The 22,038-nt window shown below is 36.1% G+C and overlaps 1 protein-coding gene across 1 annotated transcript in view; it reads left to right on the top strand.

The window, feature by feature from the left end:
- Positions 1 to 22,038, top strand: part of RAD51B (RAD51 paralog B) — a 609,003-nt gene that overhangs the window by 22,981 nt on the left and 563,984 nt on the right. Inside the window, exon 5 of the mRNA XM_060004352.1 lies at positions 18,046 to 18,182. Within this exon, the coding sequence (XP_059860335.1) occupies positions 18,046 to 18,182 (137 nt within the window). The remainder of the gene's footprint in view (positions 1 to 18,045; positions 18,183 to 22,038) is intronic.

Genomic DNA, 22,038 nt, shown 5'->3' with positions numbered 1-22,038 from the left:
TGACAATGAAAACGTGACAATCCCAAACCTATGAGGTACAGCAAAAGCAGTTCTAAGAGGGAAGTTTATAGCTATACAAGCATACCTCAAGAAACAAGAAAAATCTCAAATAAATATTCTAACGTTACACCTAAAGGAACTAGGTAAAGAAGAACAAACAAAACCCAAAGTTAGTGGAAGGAAAGAAATCATAAAGATCAGAGCAGAAATAACTGAAATAGAAACAAAGAAAACAATAGCAAACATCAATAAAACTAAAAGCTGGTTCTTTTAGTTCAAGAAAACTAAAAGCTGCTTGTCTTTTAGAAGATAAGCAAAATTGATAAACCATTAGTCAGACTCATCAAGAAAAAGAGGCAGAGGACTCAAATCAATAGAATTAGAAATGAAAAAGGAGAAGTTACAACAGACACTGCAGAAATACAAAGCATCCTAAGAGACTACTACAAGCAACTCTATGCCAATAAAATGGACAACCTGAAAGAAATGGACAAATTCTTAGAAAGGTATAACCTCCAAGACTGAACCAGGACGAAATAGAAAATATGAACAGACCAATCACAAGTAATGAAATTGAAACTGTGATTTAAAATCTTCCAACAAACAAAAGTCCAGGACCAGATGGCTTCACAGGTGAATTCTACCAACCATTTAGAGAAGAGCTGACACCCATTCTTCTCAAACGCTTCCAGAAAATTGCGGAGGAAGGAATACACCCAAACTCATTGTATGAGGCCACAGTTACTCTGATACCAAAACCAGACAAAGATACTACAAAAAAAGAAAATTACAGACCAATACATTGATGAATATAGATGCAAAAATCCTCAACAAAATACCTGCCAACAGAATCCAACAACACATTAAAAGGGTCATACACCATGATCAAGTGGGATTTATCCCAGGGATGCAAGGATTCTTCAGTATACACAAATCAATCAATGTGATACACCATATCAGCAAATTGAAGAATAAAAACCATATGATCATCTCAATAGATGCAGAAAAAGCTTTCCACAAAATTCAACACCCATTTATGATAAAAACTCTCCAGAAAGTGGGCATTGAGGGAACCTACCTCAACATAATAAAGGCCATATACGACAAACCCACAGCAAACATCATTCTTAATGGTGAATAATTGAAAGCATTTCCTCTAAGATCAGGAACAAGACAAGGATATCCACTCTCACCACTGTTATTCAACATAGTTTTGGAAGTCCAAGCCTCGGCAATCAGAGAAGAAAAAGAAATAAAAGGAATACAAATTGGAAAAGAAGAAGTTAAACTGTCACTGTTGGCAGATGACATGATACTATACATAGAGAATCCTAAAGATGCCACCAGAAAACTACTATAGCTCATCAATGAATTTGGTAAAGTTTCAAGATACAAAATTAATGCACAGAAATCTCTTACATTCCTATACACTAATGATGAAAAATCTGAAAGAGAAATTAAGGAAACACTCCCATTTACCATTGCAACAAAAAGAATAAAATGCCTAGGAATACACCTATGTAGGGAGACAAAAGACCTGTATGCAGAAAAATATAAGACACTGATGAAAGAAATGAAAGATGATACCAACAGATGGAGAGAGATACCATGTTCTTGGTTGGAAAAAACAATATTGTGAAAATGACTAGACTACTGAAAGCAATCTACAGATTCAATGCAATCCCTATCAAATTACCAGTGGCAATTTTTATGGAAGTAGAACAAAAAATCTTAAAATCTGTATGGAGACACAAAAGACTCCAAATAGCCAAAGTAGTCTTGAGGGAAAAAAACGGAGCTGGAGGAATCAGACTCCCTGACTTCAGACTATACTACATAGCTACAGTATTCAAGACAATATGGTACTGTCACAAAAACAGAAACATAGATCAATGGAACAAGATAGAAAGCCCAGAGTTAAACCCACACACCTATGGTCAACTTACGTATGACAAAGCAGGCAAGAATATACAATGGAGAAAAGACAGTCTCTTCAGTAAGTGGTGCTGGGAAAAGTGGACAGCTACATGTAAAAGAATGAAATTAGAACACTCCTTAACACCATACACAAAAATAAAACTCAAAATGGACTAGAGACCTAAATGTAAGACCGGACACTAAAAAACTCTTAGAGGAAAACATAGGAAGAACACTCTTTGACATAAATCACAGCAAGATCCTTTTTGACCCACCTCCTAGAGTAATGGAAATAAAAACAAAAATAAACAAATGGGACCTAATGAAACTTAAAAGCTTTTGCATAGCAAAGGAAACCATGAACAAGACGAAAAGACAACCCTCAGAATGGGAGAAAATATTTGGAAACGAATCAACAGACAAAGGATTAATCTCCAAAATAATATAAACAGCTCATGCAGCTCGATAGTAAAAAAACAAACAACCCAATCCAAAAATGGGCAGAAGACGTAAATAGACACTTCTCCAAAGAAGACGTACAGATGGCCAAGAAGCACATGAAAAGCCGCTCAACATCACTAATCATTAGAGAAATGCAAAACAAAACTACAATGAAGTATCACCTCACACTGTTTAGAATGGGCATCATCAGAAAATCTACAAACAACAAATGCTGGAGAGGGTGTGGAGAAAAGGGAACCCTCTTGCACTGTTGGTGGGAATGTAAACTGATACAGCCACTATGGAGAACAGTATGGAAGTTCCTTAAAAAAGTAAAAATAGAATTACCATATGATCCAGCAATCCCACTACTGGTCATATACCCAGAGAAAACCACAATTCAAAAAGACACATGCTCCACAATGTTCATTGCAGCACTATTTACAATAGCCAGGTCATGGAGGCAACCTAAATGCCCATTGACAGCTGAATGGGTAAAGGAGATATGGTACATATATACAATGGAATATTACTCAGCCATAAAAAGGAACAAAATTGGGTCATTTGTAGAGACATGGATGGATCTAGAGACTGTCATACAGAGTGAAGTAAGTCAGAAAGCGAAAAACAAATATCGTATATTAACGCATATATGTGGAACCTAGAAAAATGGTACAGATGAACTGGCTTGCAGGGCAGAAATAGAGACACAGATGTAGGGAACAAACGTATGGACACCAAGCAGGGGAAAGCGGTGTGGGGTGGTGGTGGTGGTGTGATGAATTGGGCGATTGGGATTGACATGTATACACTGATGTGTATAAAATGGATGACTAATAAGAACCTGCTGTATAAAAAATGTGTGATCAAATGTATTCTATGGGAAAGGAGTAAAAATAGACCATATTTACAGTCTAAATTATACAATAATTTAATGTATTTGTAGATGTATTTATAGATGTATTTATTATTGCAGATTGTATTTGCTTTATCAATGTCTTTACTTTGGGAATCAAAAAAAAGTAAAAGAAAATAAAATCTGAAAAAAATACTTCATATTCGTCAGGATAATGGTTATTAGAGGAGAGAGTGGTCGTTAATAGAAGAAACCAGTGACATTCTCTTGATGTGAGTTGACTGGGTTCAGTTTGTGAAAATTTATTTAACTCTATTATGATTTTTGCACTTTCTGTATGTTGTATGTTATACTTTAACAAATGTTTAATAAATGAAAATGCTCCATAAAAAAAAAAATCAATTAAATCTATCTGGTCTATTGTATCATTTAAAGATTGTGTTTCCTTATTAATTTTCTGTCTGGATGATCTGTCCATTGGTGTAAGTGAGGTGTTAAAGTCCCCCACTATTGTTGTGTTACTGTCAATTTCCTCTGTTATAGATGTTAGCAGTTGCCCTATGTATTCAGTTCCTTCCAATGTTGGGTGCATATATATTTATAATTGTTATATCCTCTTCTCAGATTGATCCCTTGATCATTATGTCATGTCCTTCCTTGTCTCTTGTAACATTCTTTATTTTAAAGTCTATTTTATCTGATATGAATATTGCTATTCCTGCTTTCTTTTGATTTCCATTTGCATGGAATATCTTTTTCCATCCCCTTACTTTCAGTCTGTATGTGTCCCTAGGTCTGAAGTGGGTCTCTTGTAGACAGCATATATATGGGTCTTGTTTTTTTGTATCCATTTAGCGAGCCTGTGTCTTTTGGTTGGAGCATTTAATCCGTTCACGTTTAAGGTAATTATCGATATATATGTTCCTATGACCATTTTCTTAATTGTTTTGTTTTTGTTTTTGTAGGTCCTTTTTTTGTCTTGTGTTTCCCACATAGAGAAGTTCCTTTAGCATTTGTTGTAGAGCTGGTTTGGTGGTGCTGAATTCTCTTAGCTTTTGCTTATCTGTAAAGCTTTTGATTTCTCCATCGAATCTGAATGAGATCCTTGCCAGGTAGAATAATCTTGATTGCAGTTTCTTCCCTTTCATCACTTTAAATATATCGTGCTACTCCCTTCTGGTTTGTAGCGTTTCTGCTGAGAAATCAGCTGTTAACCTTGTGGGAGTTCCTTTGTGTGTTATTTGTTGTTTTTCCCTTTCAATATTTTTTCTTTGTCTTTAATATTTGCCAATTTGATTACTATGTGTCTCGGCGTGTTTCTCCTTGGGTTTATCCTGCCTGGGGCTCTCTGTGCTTCCTGGACTTGGGTGGCTATTTCGTTTCCCATGTTAGGGAAATTTTCGACTATAATCTCTTCAAATAGTTTCTTGGGTCCTTTCTCTGTCTCTTCTCCTTCTGGGACCCCTATAATGCAAATGTTGTTGCATTTAATGTCCCAGAGGTCTCTTAGGCTGTCTTCATTTCTTTCCATTCTTTTTTCTTTATTCTGTTTTGTGGCAGTGAATTCCACCATTCTGTCTTCCAGGTCACTTATCTGTTCTTCTCCCTCCGTTATTCTGCTATTGATTCCTTCTAGTATATTTTTCATTTCAGTTATTGTATTGTTCATCTCTTGTTTGTTTGTTCTTTAATTCTTTTAGGTTTCTGGTAAACATTTCTTGCATCTTCTCAATCTTTACCTCCATTCTTTTTTTTTAAAGTTATTTTATTTAGTTTATTTATTTTTGTCTCTGTTGGGTCTTTGTTGCTGTGTGCAGGCTTTCTCTAGTTCCTGTGAGTGGGGGCTACTCTTCGTTGAGGTGTGCAGGCTTCTCATTGCAGTGGCTTCTCTTGTTGCAGAGCACAGGCTCTAGGCATGCGGGCTTCAGTAGTTGTGGCTCATGGGTTCCAGAGCACAGGCTTAGTAGTTGTGGCGCATAGGCTTAGTTGCTCCGTGGCATGTGGGATCTTCCTGGACCAGGGCTTGAACCTGTGTCCCCTGCATTGGCAGGCAGATTCTTAACCACTGTGCCAGCAGGGAAGCCCTGTCTCCGTTCTTTCTCCGAGATCTTGGATCATCTTCACTATCATTATTCTGAATTCTTTTTCTGGAAGATCGCCTATCTCCTCTTCATTTAGTTGTTTTTCTGGCCTTTTATCTTGTTCCTTCATCTGGTACAAAGTCCTCTGCTTTTTCATTTTGTCTGTCTTTCTGTGAATGTGGTTTTCATTCCACAGGCTGCAGAATTGTAGTTCTTCTTGCTTCTGCTCAAAAATAATTCTATTAAGGTACAATTTAAATACTCTAAAATTCAACCTCTGTAACTGTAATTCGATTATATTAGTGAATTCATAGTAAGTCATCACAATCCAGGTTTACAATGTGTCCCATCATCCTAAAACATTCCCTCATGCCCGATTATAGTTAATCCTCACTCCAATCCTCAGCCCTAGGCATCCACTGATCTACGTTTTGTCTACATTTGCCTTTTCTAAACATTTCATATAAGTGGAATCAAATAATATGTCGCTTTTGTGTTTGGTGTTTTTCACCTAGAATGATGTTTTTGAGGTTCATTGATTTTGTAACATGTATTAGCAGTTTGTTCTTATTAATTGTTGAGTAGTATTAATAGTATTCCATGGTATGGCTGTAACACATTTTGTTTATCCAACTGTCAGTTGATTGGTACTTGGATTGTTTACAGTTTTTATCTATCAGGAATAATGCTATTATGAAAATTCACAAACATGTCTTTGTGTGGGCATAGGTTTTTTACTTCTCTTGCATAGATTCCTAGGAGTGGAATGGCTAGATCATACGCTAGGTGCATGTTTAGCTTTCTAAGAAACTGCCAGGCTGCTTTCCAAAGTGGTTGTGACATTTAACACTCTCACCAGCAATTCATGATGGTTTGTTTTTCCACATCCTCAGCAACACTTAGTATTGTTTATCTTTTTGATTTTAGCTGTTCTAGTGAGTGTTAGGACACTGTGGTTGTTAATTTTAATTTGTGTTTTCCTAATGACTTGGTTTTAATTTGTGTTTTCCTAATTGTGGTTTTAATTTGTGTTTTCCTGATGACTAATGATATGAACACCTATTCATGTACTTATTAGCCATTTCTATGTTTTTTTTAAATGAAATATCTGTTCAAATCTTTTGCCTATTTTTTAATTGTTTGTTTTCTTGTTATTGAGTTGTGAGTTCTTTTATATTCTGGATACAAGTCCTTTATCAGATATATAATTTGAAGTTATTTTCTTCCTATCTGTGGCGTCTCTCCTCATTTTCTTAATGGTAACTTGTGAAGTTTTTAATTTTGTAGTCTAATCTATCAGTTTTTTTATTTTAAAGACTGTACTTCGGTGTCACCTCTATGAATTTTTTGTCTAGCCAAGGACACAAGTTTTTGCTATGTTTTCTTCTAGAGTTTTATATTTAGGCTTTACATTTAGTCTGTGATCTATTTTGAGTTAATTTTTGTGTGATCTATTTTGAATTAATTGGTAAAGTGAATTGTGGAATATCTTCCTTTTTTTATATTCTGTAATTGTTTGCATAAGATGAGAATTGTTTCTTGAAAATTTGGTAGAACTTGCCTGAAAAATTGTCTGATCTTGGTACTTTCCTTGTGGGAAAATTGAAACAAATAAATTTTTTAATGATTAAAGGGCTATTCAGGTTTTTTATTTCTTTCTAAGTAGTTTTGGTGAATGATATTTTTAGGAATTTGCCCATTTTCTTTAAGTTTGAAAATTTATTGTCATAAAAGTTTTCACTGTATTCTCCTTGTCTTTAAATCTGGTTTTATATGTGGTTCTACCCACTCTTTTCATTCCTAATATTATTAACTTTGTCTTCTCTTTCCCTTCCTTTTAAAAAGATCTGGTCAAAGGTTTGAGTATTTTATAGTCTTTCCAAAGAACTGTGCTTTTTGTTTTGGTTTTGTTGGTTTTCTTTGTCTTCTACCTCAATGACTTTTGTTATTTTCTTATTATCTCCCTCTACCTAATTGTGTTTATTCTGGGATTCTTATCACCACCCCCCAACTTTTTAAATTACACATTTAATTAATTAATTTTCAGTTTTTCTTCTTTTTACTCTGAGCTTGTAAGGCTACAAATTTTTCTTCCTGCATTCTTTTTGGTGATAAAGTACTTTATTTTTATTTAGTTCTAATAGTATTTAAAAATTTCCATTATGATTACTTCTTTAACTTATGTTTTTTGGGAATGTTTGAGTATCTAAATTATTTAATTAAAAATTTACCTTTCACATTTTTTTGTTTGTTTTTTGTTTTTTGCGGTACGCTGGCCTCTCACTGTTGTGGCCTCTCCCGTTGCGGAGCACAGGCTCCGGACGCGCAGGCTCAGCTGCCATGGCCTATGGGCCCAGCCGCTCCACAGCATGTGGGATCTTCCTGGACCAGGGCACGAACCTGCGTCCCCTGCATCGGCAGGCGGACTCTCAATCACTGCGCCACCAGGGAAGCCCTACCTTTCGCATTTTAATTAGATTGTTAACCTAATTGCATTTTGGTCAGAGAATTTTGTGTGATATTGAGTCTCAGAAATTTTCTGAGACTTCTTGTTGTTGTTGTTTTTAAATATTTATTTATTTATTTTGGTAAATAAATATTTATTGGCGCTATTGGTAGTGCCAGGTCTTAGTTGCAGCAGGCAGGCTCCTTAGTTGCGGCAGACAGGCTCCTTAGTTGTGGCTCAGGGGCTCCTTAGTTGCAGCTCGCTGGTTCCTTAATTGCAGCATATGCACTCTTAGTTGTGGCATGCAATGTGGGATCTAATTCCCTGACCAGGGATCAAACCTAGGTCCCCTGCATTGGGAGCATGGAGTCTTAACCACTGTGCCACCAGGGAAGTCCCTGAAACTTGTTTTAAGGATTAATATGTGATCAACTTTTGTAAGTGTCCCGTGTGTGCATGAGAAGAATGCTCTAATGATGTGTGTTCTGCCTACGGCCATTAAATTAAGCTTGTAATTTGGGTTGTTCAACTCTTCTTTATCTTTGCTGATTTTGTTTTTCTCAACCTGACCTGATACTAATTCAAAGAGGGTTATTAAAATACTCCATTATATTGTTAACAAATTTACTTGTAGTTTTATTATTTTGTATATTTTGAGCCTATTTAATTATGTTTAAATTAACATATTTAGAACTGTGTATTCCTGGAGAACTGAACCATGTACTATGGTTCTTCTATGTAGCACTTGTCACCGTTACAGGTTTACTGTTTGTGTGATTAGTTAATGTATGTCTTTCTCATTGGAGAATAAATTCCAAGTGGGCAGGGATTATCTTATTCTTTTTATTATTATATCCACAGTATTAGCACAGGTAGAAGATACATAATAAGTATTAATTGAATGAATGAATTTGTTTTCATTTATTTATTTTTTAGCAGTTCTTTAGTACTTGTTTGCTATAATGTTTTGGTTCTTGCTGTCTCTCCTACACTGTCCTCTTTGGTCTTTGAATAAGCCAAACTAGGAACTTTTAATGTTATTGCTCTTTCATGGTACAATATCTATTTTCATTTGTATGCCATTTGTTTTTTCAAATTATCAATATAGTACATTTAAGGAATATGATTTTTCTACTTAATTGATTTTTTATTAATAAACGTCAGTGATTCTTTTAGGAGTTTTTTTCTTACAAGTTTTAAAGTTGAATATCTCTGATTCTATATATCTATATCTACATATTTATTTATATAATTGTGGTTACATACTGCTGTTTAACAAATCATTCCAAAACTTTGTGGCTAGAAACATCAATAAATGCTTGCTTATTATCTCACACAGTTTCTGTGAGTCAGGAATTCAGAAGCAGCTTAGCTGGCTGTATTTGGTTCTGGTCTCTCATGAGATTACAGTTAAGATATTGGCTGAGGCTGCCATTATCTGAAAACTTGACTAGAGCTGGAGGAGTTGCCTCCAAAGTGGCTCACTGACCTACAGAACTGTGAGATAATAAACGGGTGTTGTTTTAAAGCTGCTAGGTTTGTGGTCATTTGTTACATAGCAGTAACTCATACAGGTCTCAGTGGAGATGTCTAACCAAATTGCATTGCACGATCTTTGTTTCTGGTGAAAAGTTCAAACCTGGAGTCCTGGATATCAGATAGAAGTTAGATCTGTTGAAGGTAAGAGGTAAGGCATCTAGCTGAGTAAACTTAGACTAGGCCTGGAGATGACTTGAGGGAGTAAGAATAAATCTGGAAACATTCTGCTGTCACTTTTATAGCTGCTCTTTCCTGACTCTGACTTCAAAACACCCTAATTTATTTATCATCAGTTTTGATTTATGTGAACTGCACTGAATCTGTGTATGTTCAGTTACAGCACCAAGATTAAAAGTGGAATTAGAGAAGTGCTACTCATGCCAAAGGCAAAGCAGCAGAGGAGAAATCAAAGAGAAACCAGCTCTGCTGAATCACTAATGGAAGTGAGCTACAGGGCTTTGTCTCATTCCCAGAGAACATCAGGTTCCTCACTTATGGAATATATAAGCAGATAACTCTGCATCTATTATAACAGTATTGGTAGTAAAGATATGTTTGAAGTTTAAACTTTAAATGTTTGCATTATGTGGAGATCAGACCATGTAATGGTAGCCTTCTCACATGAGGTAATACAGATCAGATCAGTGTTTCTCAATTTTTTTTTCATTATCACCCCCTAAGGAGCTTTTTAGACATTTTTTTTCCCCTAATAAACCCCCGCCCCCCGCGAGATTTTAATACTGTAGATATACTCTATATCTGTTTATGTACTGTATGTAGTTCTGTGCTTTATATGGGAAAAGAGTAAAATCTCTCCTTCCCCAATTAAAACCAAGTTTTGCCTTTGGGGTCACTATCATCCCTGCTGAGAGTGCATGACAAAGATGCTGATGTGATTAGGTAAAATTAAAGTTTGTATTTAAAGGGATCATTAAAAAAGGTATTTTCATACTGTAATCCAGAGATTACAGGACTAGAGTACTGGTCCAAACTCATGTCAGCAAAAAGAGATGTAGCATCTGCATGTCTTGTTTGGAGAGTACCTCTGGAAGGGTAAACCTGTGAAGCACTGACAAATCTTTACAACATTTAAGAGTAATGATTATACCCAGATCCTTGCTGTAAATAATGAGAAACAATGTAGCACATGTCTACATTATTTGTGTTTCCTGAGTCATTTCTATGCTTTGTTCATGATTTAAGGAGACCAGGTGTCCTCCTTGAGTAGGGCAGTTTGCTTTGGAAGTGACCATCCTACTGTCCCAAAAAGGTAGAGGCAGGACGCCAGAGTCCTGTTTCGGCTTCCTAACTTTTCCTCAGAACAGGTAAATATTTCAGTTCTGCTTCTTTTTAGTTGGCAGGGTGGGCTGTGGTCTAAAGATCACAGGAGACAATAAGTCAGGCCTTGTAAATTCAAGTGTCCACAAGGGCCTTGGCATACATAGAAATGTATCAACAGTGAAACATAAATGCTTTATCAGTCAATTTTGGCTGCTCAAGTCTGCTTACAACATCAGCAAACAGTAATTTTTCTTGCTCATGGGTCTGCAGGTTGGCCAGGGTGGGTCTCATCTCCTTCAAGCTGCAGTCAGATTCTGGTCTGCTCCACGTGCAGCAACAGCAGTAGGAAAACTAGGGAGAGATTTCTAATCAGCGTTCCTTGATCTGCTGATGGGATTTGTTTATGCTGCCCAGTGTTTTGAAAGGCAGGACAACCAGGCCTTTGTCCTAGTACAGGAGTTTAGCATACGTGGTTGATTGAATCATTGTTCCTAATTCTTCATTCATTTCCTGATTAAGAAATGAACATCTTTCTCCATAAAGGTTTCATAAAGTCTTTTATATGGCACATATTATATGATTGTTAAATAAATTATTATATCTCTTGACAGGTTGATTTTTCTGTTTTTTTTTTTTTTTACTGTGTAGCTTGTGGTACTTGTCATTTCCATGTCCTCTTGCTTTTTTTCTGTTCTGTTCTCCTCCCTTCTTTTTCTCCTTCCCTTCCCATTTACTTTAAAAACAGCAGTTGTCAGTATTGAGTAAGAGGGAGTGGTGGAGAAAATGTGAGATACGAAATCTTCCACTGTTGATATAAAGTAATTTAAAATCAAGATTTCTTTCACAAGGCAAAGAGCTACCCAACCTTTCTGATATTGTTCGCTTTTTGTTTCTTTGTTTTAGGATTCAGAGAGTGACTCTTAAAAAGAATTCTGTAGGTCTGAAGACCTAATCGTATTTATACATAATAGTAGAGCACATGGAGACGGGTAGTTAGATGCTGGGGGAAGGGGGTCATTAAAAAGATGCTATGGGCTTCCCTGGTGGCGCAGTGGTTGAGAGTCCGCCTGCCAATGCAGGGGACACGGGTTTGTGCCCCGGTCCGGGAGGATCCCACATGCCGTGGAGCGGCTGGGCCCATGAACCATGGCCGCTGAGCCTGCGCGTCTAGAGCCTGTGCTCTGCAATGGGAGGGGCCACAACAGTGAGAGGCTCGCGTTCCGCAAAAAAAAAAAAAGGTGCTGTGACGTTTCCACATGCTCTTTTCTCAGATCAGAACCAGGCAGCCCTTAAATTTTCTCTGCAAAGTATTGGCTTGGTGGATTGCCCCATCCTCATGCCCCTATTTTGAATGTGCGGAAGAGTTACTAGGTAAGATTTTAGGCCCCAATAGGTCCAGGTTTCACATTCATCTCTACCAGTGAATCTTTTTTAAGACTAAAATGACTAGGCTTCATTTTCACTTTAATATAATTAGACTTTCTTTTCTTGGTAATAATTCTCTTCCCCCTTTAAAGCAATTGCTAATATTTGCTTCCTTGTTGATATTCTAGTGATCTTCACTACCGGTTGTTTTCTTTCTGTTCTTTTACATTTCTCATGCAGGATTGTTGAAACTCAGACTCTAACTCTATGAAGCTAATTGTATTTTACTGGTGTCTTCCGTGTGTAAATGCTGTATTCACTCTGAGTTTCCAAGAAGCAAATCACTTAGACTATTCTGGTTTGGCATGTTCTCTCTTTCTAACCACCATTGGAGCTGAACCTGGGAACTGAACACAATTTGAAATTTTGTGGTTTGGCTGCTAGAAGTCAGAGCTAAACTATCTGAAGCTAAAAATTATTAATGTTGAAATGTTTTAACCCACTAAGTAAACCTGAAAAAATAATGAAATTTAACTCCAGCCAGCCCATAAAAATTGCATATAACATATTTTTTTTGAGGTTAGAGAGGAAAAATATATGAAAAGAATCTGAGATTGCTAAAGAATTAGAAATTAGTTATTATAGTTTAAAGAAAATGTTAATATCCAAATTCGAATGCAAAGTAAAGCAAGCATACAAAAGCCAAATGAACCCAGAAATCTTATGTTATTCATGTGATATTCTACTTTTCTCAAGACTGTACTGAATCAGTACATAAAAATAATGATGCAAAGCGAGAGAGAGGCATGGACATATATACACTACCAAATGTAAGGTAGATAGCTAGTGGGAAGCAGCCGCATAGAACAGGGAGATCAGCTCGGTGCTTTGTGACCGCCTGGAGGGGTGGGATAGGGAGGGTGGGAGGGAGGCAAACGCAGAGGGGAGGAAATATGGGAACATATGTATATGTATAACTGATTCACTTTGTTATAAAGCAGAAACTAACACACCATTATAAAGCAATTATACCCCAATAAAGATGTTAAAAAAAAATAATGATGCAGGTAAAATACCAGCTGCACTTGTTTAACTTCAGATTTTTTTTTACATGTTTTCTTTGAAGATGGAATAATAAGATAACACTTTACAGTATCATGGTATTTGATACTTTACTGAATATATTCATATATAACATCTTAAAAAATGTTTTTAAATTGAGAGCTTGTTTCACCTTTCCACTAAAAATCACAAAGCATTTCATGGGTTTAAGCTCATTAAATCTTAGAACATATCTAAAACCGGGCATGTAGGTACTATGTATAGAAAGGAAGTCCTTTGTTCCTCCATTAGTTAGCACTCTGAAGAGTCATCATTTCTCATTTTCAAGATCCCCTTTCAACTATTATTGGTAGAAGTTTCCTTTGCTCTGATGTCTGGTGATTAATTTTATCCATGTTGTCCTTGATGATGATAAAAGGTCCATGAAAAGTGTTTTGGGCTCTTCAAAACTACCAGTCTCCAAAGGACAGTATGTAAGATGGTCCATTGGGTTGTGGGAAAAAGATATTAGAACTTTTATTGGTATTTCAGTTTAAAACATGAAATAAACCTTTACTGATATTTAATAAGTGGATTGACACTGGCATCCTTACTTGGTCTGTATGTTCGACTGTCATGTGTCAGGTATAGTCCATGAGGAAAGGATACAGAAGGTTGACAGGGGCACCTTGATTGTATCTTTATTTTCAACATATTGGGATGAATTATAGTTCTGCATGTACCTAGTTAGTGGATTTATTGATTTAACTAAATCATACCTCACAAAGCAGACAAATGGCATAAAAAGATTCCTGCAAAGAAACTATGTGTTGAAGGCAATACTAATAATGTGAGCAGAAGTGGACCACGTGTACATAAAAGTCAGAGCTGATGACTCTCCTACAATTAATGAAGCAAAAATCAATGACAGTCTAATCTCATCTGTGAAGACATCCAAAAAATTTGAAATTATAAAGAAAACAGTTTGATATATGGAATTGTATCCATTATTGTTAACAGTGAAACTTCCTCTGTTATTTTGTTCCTTGAAATACTGGCAAATGATAGTAGGAAGCCATCATAGTTAAGAAACACATCACAGGAAGACGAACCTCCACAGGTTTTTCAGTGACTTTTAAAGTCATGTGATACATATTCAATATCTAGAAAAATTTCACTAAAATTAATGATAGAAATTATCATATAATTTTATCATATAAAATTTTATCATATAAAATTAATGATAGAATTAATGATAAAAGCCTCTCTTGGGTTTTCTTAAGAGCAAAAGGCCAAATGCAATACATTGTTAATACTGTCAGGGACACTCTTGTTCTTCCTGTCCTGTTACAGTAAAGTGGATGAAATAAGACATAGGAAACAACATGGCAACAACTTAAGTGGATTCTTTTGTGAATAAATACTTTCAGATGGAAATCACTGCTGCTGATAAGCATCAAGAATTAAAACAAGTTATTCATTGTGGAAAGATGGTATATAATAAAAGTACAGAAGTTTCTAACAGGGCCCAGATTATCGTATTAATAAGCTAGATTCTGTTTCAGTAATGAAATACATGAACTAAATTATTTTTGGGCCACAAAAGTAAAGATGTGTCAAGGAAGATATATTCTCAAAAATAAATGACTTCTTGAATATAAAGCAATGTTTATGAGGGAATTTCCTGGTAGTAATGTTAATGTTCTGATTTTGACAGGGGTTTAGATTGCATATGTGTATACATTTGCTGGAACTCATCAAATGATACACTCAAGATTTGGGCATTTCATTGTGTGTAAAATTTACCTTAAAAGGAAAAAAAATAATACACATTAAACTCAGGTTAATTATATACACACTGAACTGTTAGGGGAAAGTATATTTATGTCTTTGACTTACTTTGAAATGCATTTAAAAACATCTAAGATGGATTGATGAATGGATAGAAGGATGGATTGATGGATAGTATAGTGTAGTAGTATACTGTACTATATAGTATAGTAACAATAAAATGGCAGTTGCAGAGTCTAGGTGGTGGGTATACGAATGTTCTCTGTAAAACTCTGAATTATTCGGTTACATCATCCTTAGGCAGTCTATAGCAACACAGAAGCTGATGTCAGATGTGTGAAGAGTGCTTCAGGATGGTACAATTTTTATAAGAACCTGACTGGTAAAGTATTGACTCTTTGTAGTATAGTCTGTAATGAGAGGAAGAGTGACCATGAAAGTCATTTGAATCACAAGAGCTTCTTTGGTTATCTCACAGCAAAGATTGTAAAAGACTGTTGAATTTAAAGATGGGTGAAACTTTTATTTTTGAGTGAAACTTTTTTAAAATGAAAAGACAAGATATGTCAAATTTGCTGACACTCTTTGTATAACAAGTGGCTATATAATATACCACCTAGCAGATTGAAAATCAAGCAAGCAAGCAACCAATGGAACACTCTTACTCCATCCCTTCAAAGTAAAGGATATTTTTACAATGAGTGCGAAAGTAACTGCTTCTTAAAAGACAGAGATCAAAATACAGAGTGTTTTTCAAATCATTGCTTGGAAATGTTTCTTTTATCATGTGATTTTTGTCATCAAAGATGTGTATCTTGTGAAAACTTTACTATCTGCACACTTTAAAAAACTTTAACAATATTTTCTATACTGTTAAGAAATCTTCCAAATAGTTTCCTTTGATTGTGAAACCAATTATTAAAAATGTTAAAAGTCAATATATTTTGATTAGTTTACAAGAATAATTAGTTGAGGGGCTTCCCTGGTGGCGCAGTGGTTGAGAATCTGCCTGCTAATGCAGGGGACACGGGTTCGAGCCCTGGTCTGGGAAGATCCCACATGCTGCAGAGCAACTAGGCCCGTGAACCACAACTACTGAGCCTGCACGTCTGGAGCCTGTGCTCCGCAACAAGAGAGGCCGCGATAGTGAGAGGCCCGTGCACCGCGATGAAGAGTGGCCTCCGCTTGCCACAACTAGAGAAAGTCCTCACACAGAAACGAAGACCCAACACAGCCCTAAATAAATAAATAAATACTCCTGTTCTCTGTTTAAAAAAAAAAAAGAATAATTAGTTGATATGAGGGAAGATGGAAATTTATTAGCCAGAGTTCAACAAAAACTTGATAATTGGAAAAGATATTAAAAAATAATGATTTCCTAAGTACAACAAATCATGTATTTCTTTCATTTCAATCCTTGCAGTTTTGCAATTATCACCTTCTCAACTGTAGAGCCATTGCAATTAAGCACTGAAATAAGCAAAACTTAGGAACTGACATTTCAGTTACTGAATTACAAAATATTTAAATCAGTATTTAAAAAACAGCATACATAGTTTCATTTATTTTCATTATTATCTTTGCTCCACTAAAAGTGCTAATAAGTTTTTATGAGAGTGAAAAGATCTATACAACTAATATATGTTATGAAACTATTGATTTGTATTGTATTTTAGAATTAAAACAAGATACGAAACTATTTTTAAATGCTTGTAATCTTTATTTTTTAATCCCTATTTCATGTGGTTTTATACTGCATAGAATGTATTAGTAAAATAGTATATATATAATACATATGCATATATTGGAGGTTCATACTAAAATTTTTATTTTTTTTTTGGTTTGTTTGTTGGAGTATGTAATCAAAGAACTTTGGAGTTCTCACTGATCACTCATGATCTGGCACACTGTTATTGCTAGCAGCAATTATTTATGCTAAAAATCTGTATCATTGTTTTAGAGATTATAAATCAGCACATGGTTTCTAGCTTGTGAGCCTTTGTTTTTTTTTAATGTTAAGCTTTGATAAATGAAGTTTACCCTTACTCTAAATTCCAAAAACAGTAGTTCTCAAATGTAGAGCAGCATCAGTGTCAACTTACTAGAAACGTAAATTTTCAGGCCCTATTTCAGACCTATTGTTAACCAGAAATGCTGGTCAATGAGCTTGCCAGGTGATTCTAATGTTCACTCATGTTTGAGAACCATTGGCCTCCATGATTTAGACTCCTGGGTCATCCCTTCTTATTTCTTCCTGCTTCATAGTATATCTGAGACAGTTTCTTCAGATCTCGTGTGTCTCAGTCTTAGCTTGGACTTCTGTTCATCTCTACCTGAGATTTTCTTCTCTCCTTTCCTCCTCTTCTTTTCCCTTCTTCCTATTGTGAAAAATTGTTCATTAGTGTTATCCTCACAAAAGGGATAGTGTTCTGGTTCTTAAAATTTGTATGCCACAGCCAGTATGACAAATAGCGTGTTAAAGGGGATATTTTTAATATTTTCAAATTAATTTTTGTTAACTGCTTCCTGTTGGACTCAAATATGCCTGTGATTAACGTCCTATTCTTTTCCATCTATATCCTCTTGTTTTTGAATTTTATAATCTCAAAATAACTTTCCACCAACTAAAATTTTAAAATATACACTTCAAAGTATGAATCACCTAGATTCAGTAATTATTGAATTTTGTTTTATTTGCTTTATCTCTCTTCTGCACAGACACATGCACACACACACACAGACACATACACTTTTTTTCTGATTCATTTGAAATTAAATTGTATATATCAATACCTTTTACTCCTAAATACTTTTAAGAATAAAGATCAAAGTACCTTTTAGTGGGACTAGTACAAATGTACTAGTACTAGTACAAAATTGTTTTGAAAGGCCAATTTATAAAAAATGCTAAACCAATTATTAAAGCCTCTTAAATATTTTCAAGATCTTTCTATAAATGTCTTAATGAGGAAAAGGTATAGAACTCCAAGTTGTGAATTTATAAATGAATCCTCAAGGCTTTCTCAACCAGTTTTTCATCTGAACTACAGAACACAGAGGATGGTCTGGGTGACTATTTTCTCACTTCTCCCAGGGATGGTGCATAACTAGTACCAATTCAGATGGATAGGGGGGAAGTTAATTTATTACATACAAGGGGTGTATTAGAATGTTCTCTCTGGGAACCCAGGTTAGTTGGACTGTATATGTAGCAAGTTCTTAAAAGGATTTTGCTTTGATTAGATTGTAATGTTTATACAAATAACAATTTTTTTTTTAAATTTTAGATTACAGGTCCACCAGGTTGTGGAAAAACTCAGTTTTGTATAATGATGAGCATTTTGGCTACATTACCTACCAACATGGGAGGATTAGAAGGAGCCGTTGTGTACATTGACACGGAGTCAGCATTTAGTGCTGAAAGGTGGGAGATTTTATTATTTTTCATTATAATGCTTTATTTTTGTAACTTATGTACAGCATGTAACATTTACAAGCAAGTTAACATTTTTTATTTTTGAGAATACAGAGTGTTAGATACTGTTTTAAAGGAATTTTCCTTTTAAAATTAACACAGGCAGCAATTTCTTTTTGCCTTTTCTATCCCTTTCTTATTGGTTTGAGTGGGGTTCCTGAATAAGCTGTGTTTTGCAGAAAGTCAGGAAGAAACAAGTTTAAGAAACAGAGAGAGGTATGTAAGTAGAAAATGGAGAAGAGGGAAAGTTAATAAGACAGACAAAAGGTAAGCTGCTTTGTAAGTAATTGCTAGTTGGAAGTAAAATATTAGTGAATGGAAAAATTGCAATTTTCAAAACATTTTTTGCTTGAGAAATATTTTACTTTAATCTTTGAAAGAGTGTGGTATTAAATGCAAGAAACACACCGATGATAAGTATATGCATGCTTAGAATGAAAAGATTTCCTTAGTTTGGCAAGGACCTTTATTTTAACATTCTATGAGAAAGGCATTCAGTCATTTGCGTAACTCTGTATACCTGAAGATAAGTCTGATCTCCTCTTCCCCTGCTCTGATTGATGTTGATAAGTAGCAGTGCTTTATATATCTAGAGAATGACTCAATTCTGCTTTCTTAGCCAAGGTATAGTATAGGTATAGTTCTTTGGGTCTTTCTCTAGTTATGTCACAGTGAATCTTACTTATTTCTCTCTAAGAGTACTACAAAGATCAAAGTGTATTACCTGACCAGATAAATTTCAAATGGATTATTTTGCCTAGAGCTTATTTGCTTTGTTCTACATGTCTTGATTATCTATTCTTTCTAAGTATATGCCACTGGTTTGTCAGCTCTTTGAGTTTGTGTTATATCTTTGTATCTTGAAAGCCAAATCCTACGACTGACACATACTAACTGCTCAGAAAATGTTTGATAAATGAAGGAATTGATAGGTATTGCTCTCAGATCGTGGAATCCAGATACCATTTCCTACTAAAAGGAACGAGGGTTCCATGGGGGAATGGCTGATTCTAGCTATGGAGCAGAAAGTTTTGTTTGTTTGTTTTAGTAAAAGGCAAAAGATTTATTCAATCTGAAGAGAAACTAGCGTATTGGGAGGTTTTTAAGTTGAGTCTGAAACATCTTATCTGATAGCAAGAAAGCTATCAAAGACTAGCTAAGGGAGTGTCAGAAGGACTCTGGAGTCAACCTGAAGAGCTCCCACTGGCCAAAGATGAAACAAATTGAGCACCAGTAGAACAATAATAGAAGTTGATTGAAACACATGGAATATGTTTAAACTCATGAGTCTGTAATATTAAGAAATGAAAAGCAGGACTTCCCTGGTGGCACAGTGGTTGAGAATCCACCTGTCAATGCACGGGTCATGGGTTCGAGCCCTGATCTGGGAAGATGCCACATACCGTGGAGCAACTAAGCCTGTGCACCACACCTACTGAGCCTGCGCTCTAGAGCTCATGAACCACAACTACTGAGCCCGCATGCCACAACTACAGACGCCTGCATGCCTACAGGCTGTGCTCCACAACAAGAGAAGCCACCGCAATTAGAAGCCTGTGCACCACAATGAAGAGTAGCCCCCACTCTCTGCAACTAGAGAAAGCCCATACGCAGCATCGAAGACCCAATGCAGCCAAAAATAAATAAATAAATAAAATGAAAAGCAACAAATTGTTCACCATTGGAGAATTCTGGAGAAGCAACTTATTATTTTGAAAATGAGTTAAAAAAAAAGGAATACGAACTGTATTACTTTTCAATACGAACTGTATTACTAAGTAACAAATATGTCTTTTTTATGGAAGTATTCCAATAATAAATGATGAAGGAATGATACAATATAACCAAATTATAAACTCTAATAATCTAGTGACCTAGGAACTGAATATTGTGATATAATAAATACATATTGTCATCCTGGTTACTGACAAACGAACTTCTAAAACCTTTGGAATTTCCTGAGTAATAGAGCTGAGAGGAGCATAATTTGTTATTTGTAATTAGCCCCTTTCCAACCATACCTGAGTTTATGCTAATTAGATGACTCTTGGTGGGCCCCTAGATTGCATCTGAAGGGGGCTGGTTGCCAGAGGAACTGGTCATGTGATTATAGGGTTGAACTTTCAGCCCTACCTCCCCAACCTCTGAGGAGGGAAGAGGGACTAGAAATGGATCAATCAGCATTCCCATTTAATGAATCATGCCCATGTAATGGAATCTCCACAAAACCCTCTAACTGATAGGGTTTGGAGAGCTTCTGGGTTGGTGAACACATTGAGGTGCTGGGGGGGATGGTACTCCCGATTTATAGCTGGTTGGTCTGAAGTACCAGAGGCCCGAGACTTGTGATTGAAGACTGAAGTGGGGGCAGCCTTGTGAATCCGAGCCTTTAACCTGCGGTGTCTGAGTTAACTCCTAGTAGTTAGTGTTAGAATTGAATTGACTTGTAGGACACCCAGTTGGTGTCCATAGGGAATTGGAAAATTGCTTCGTCTAGAAAACCCACACATTTGGTGTCAGAAGTGTTGTGAATAAAAACAGTTCATAAACGGAAAAGTGTGCTAGTATCACAAAAAGGCAACCAGTCATTGTGGTACTTGCTGATGGAAGAATAATCACACCAGAAAGTGATCCAGTTTTCAGATCCAACGACCAGTTTACAACATATACAGAGAAGAGAGCAACACGTGAAACTACATCTCAGGGATGTAATCAGAAAATCCAAACTGTGGAAAACAATAAACAACAATTTGTAGGATTAAAAAAAAAGAGTTGGAGGATAAACCTTTGGATTAAAAGAGACTTAGAAGATGTATCGAGGACATTTAGGTTGCTTCCATGTCCTGACTATTGTAAATAATGCTGCAGAGAACATTGGGGTGCATGTATCTTTTTGAATTATAGTTTTCTCAGGATATATGCCCAGTAGTTGGAGTGCTGGGTCATATGGTAGTTCTATTTTTAGTTTTTTAGGGAACCTCCATACTATTCTCTATAGTGGCTGTATCAATTTACATTCCCACCAAGAGTATTACTCAGCCATAAAGAGGAATGAAATTGGGTCATTTGTAGAGATGTGGATGGACCTAGAGTCTGTCATACAGAGTGAAGTAAGTCAGAAAGAGAAAAACAAATATCGTATATTAACGCATATATGTGGAATTTAGAAAAATGGTACAGATGATCCTATTTGCAGGGCAGGAATAGAGATGCAGACATAGAGAATGGACATGTGGACACGGGGGAAGGGGAGGGTGGGATGAATTGGGAGATTAGGATAGACATATATACACTACCATGTGTAAACTAGATAGCTAGTAGGAACCTGTTGTATAGCACAGGGAACTCAGCTTGGTGCTCTGTGATGACCTAGATGTGTGGGATGGGTGGGAGGGAGGTCCGAGAGAGTGGATATAGGTATACATATAGCTGATTCACTTCATTGTACAGCAGAAACTAACATAACATTGTAAAGCAGTTATACTTCAATAAAAAAAAAAATAGAGCTTAAAAAAATGTATTGGGCTTCCCTGGTGGCGCAGTGGTTGAGAGTCCGCCTGCCGATGCAGGGAACACGGGTTCGTGCCCCGGTCCGGGAAGATCCCACATGCCGTGGAGCGGCTGGGCCCGTGAGCCATGGCCGCCGAGCCTGCGCGTCCGGAGCCTGTGCTCCGCAACGGGAGAGGCCACAACAGTGAGAGGCCCGTGTACCGCAAAAAAAAAACCAAAAACAAAAACAAAAAAAATGTACTGCTCACATCACATTGTACACCTTAAACTTACACAATGTTATATGTCAATTATA

Source organism: Delphinus delphis, chromosome 2 (assembly GCF_949987515.2).
Source record: "Delphinus delphis chromosome 2, mDelDel1.2, whole genome shotgun sequence".
Taxonomy (NCBI): domain Eukaryota; kingdom Metazoa; phylum Chordata; class Mammalia; order Artiodactyla; family Delphinidae; genus Delphinus; species Delphinus delphis.
The sequence above is the reverse complement of the archived record's forward strand: the minus strand, read 5'-3'. Positions and strand labels throughout refer to the sequence as shown.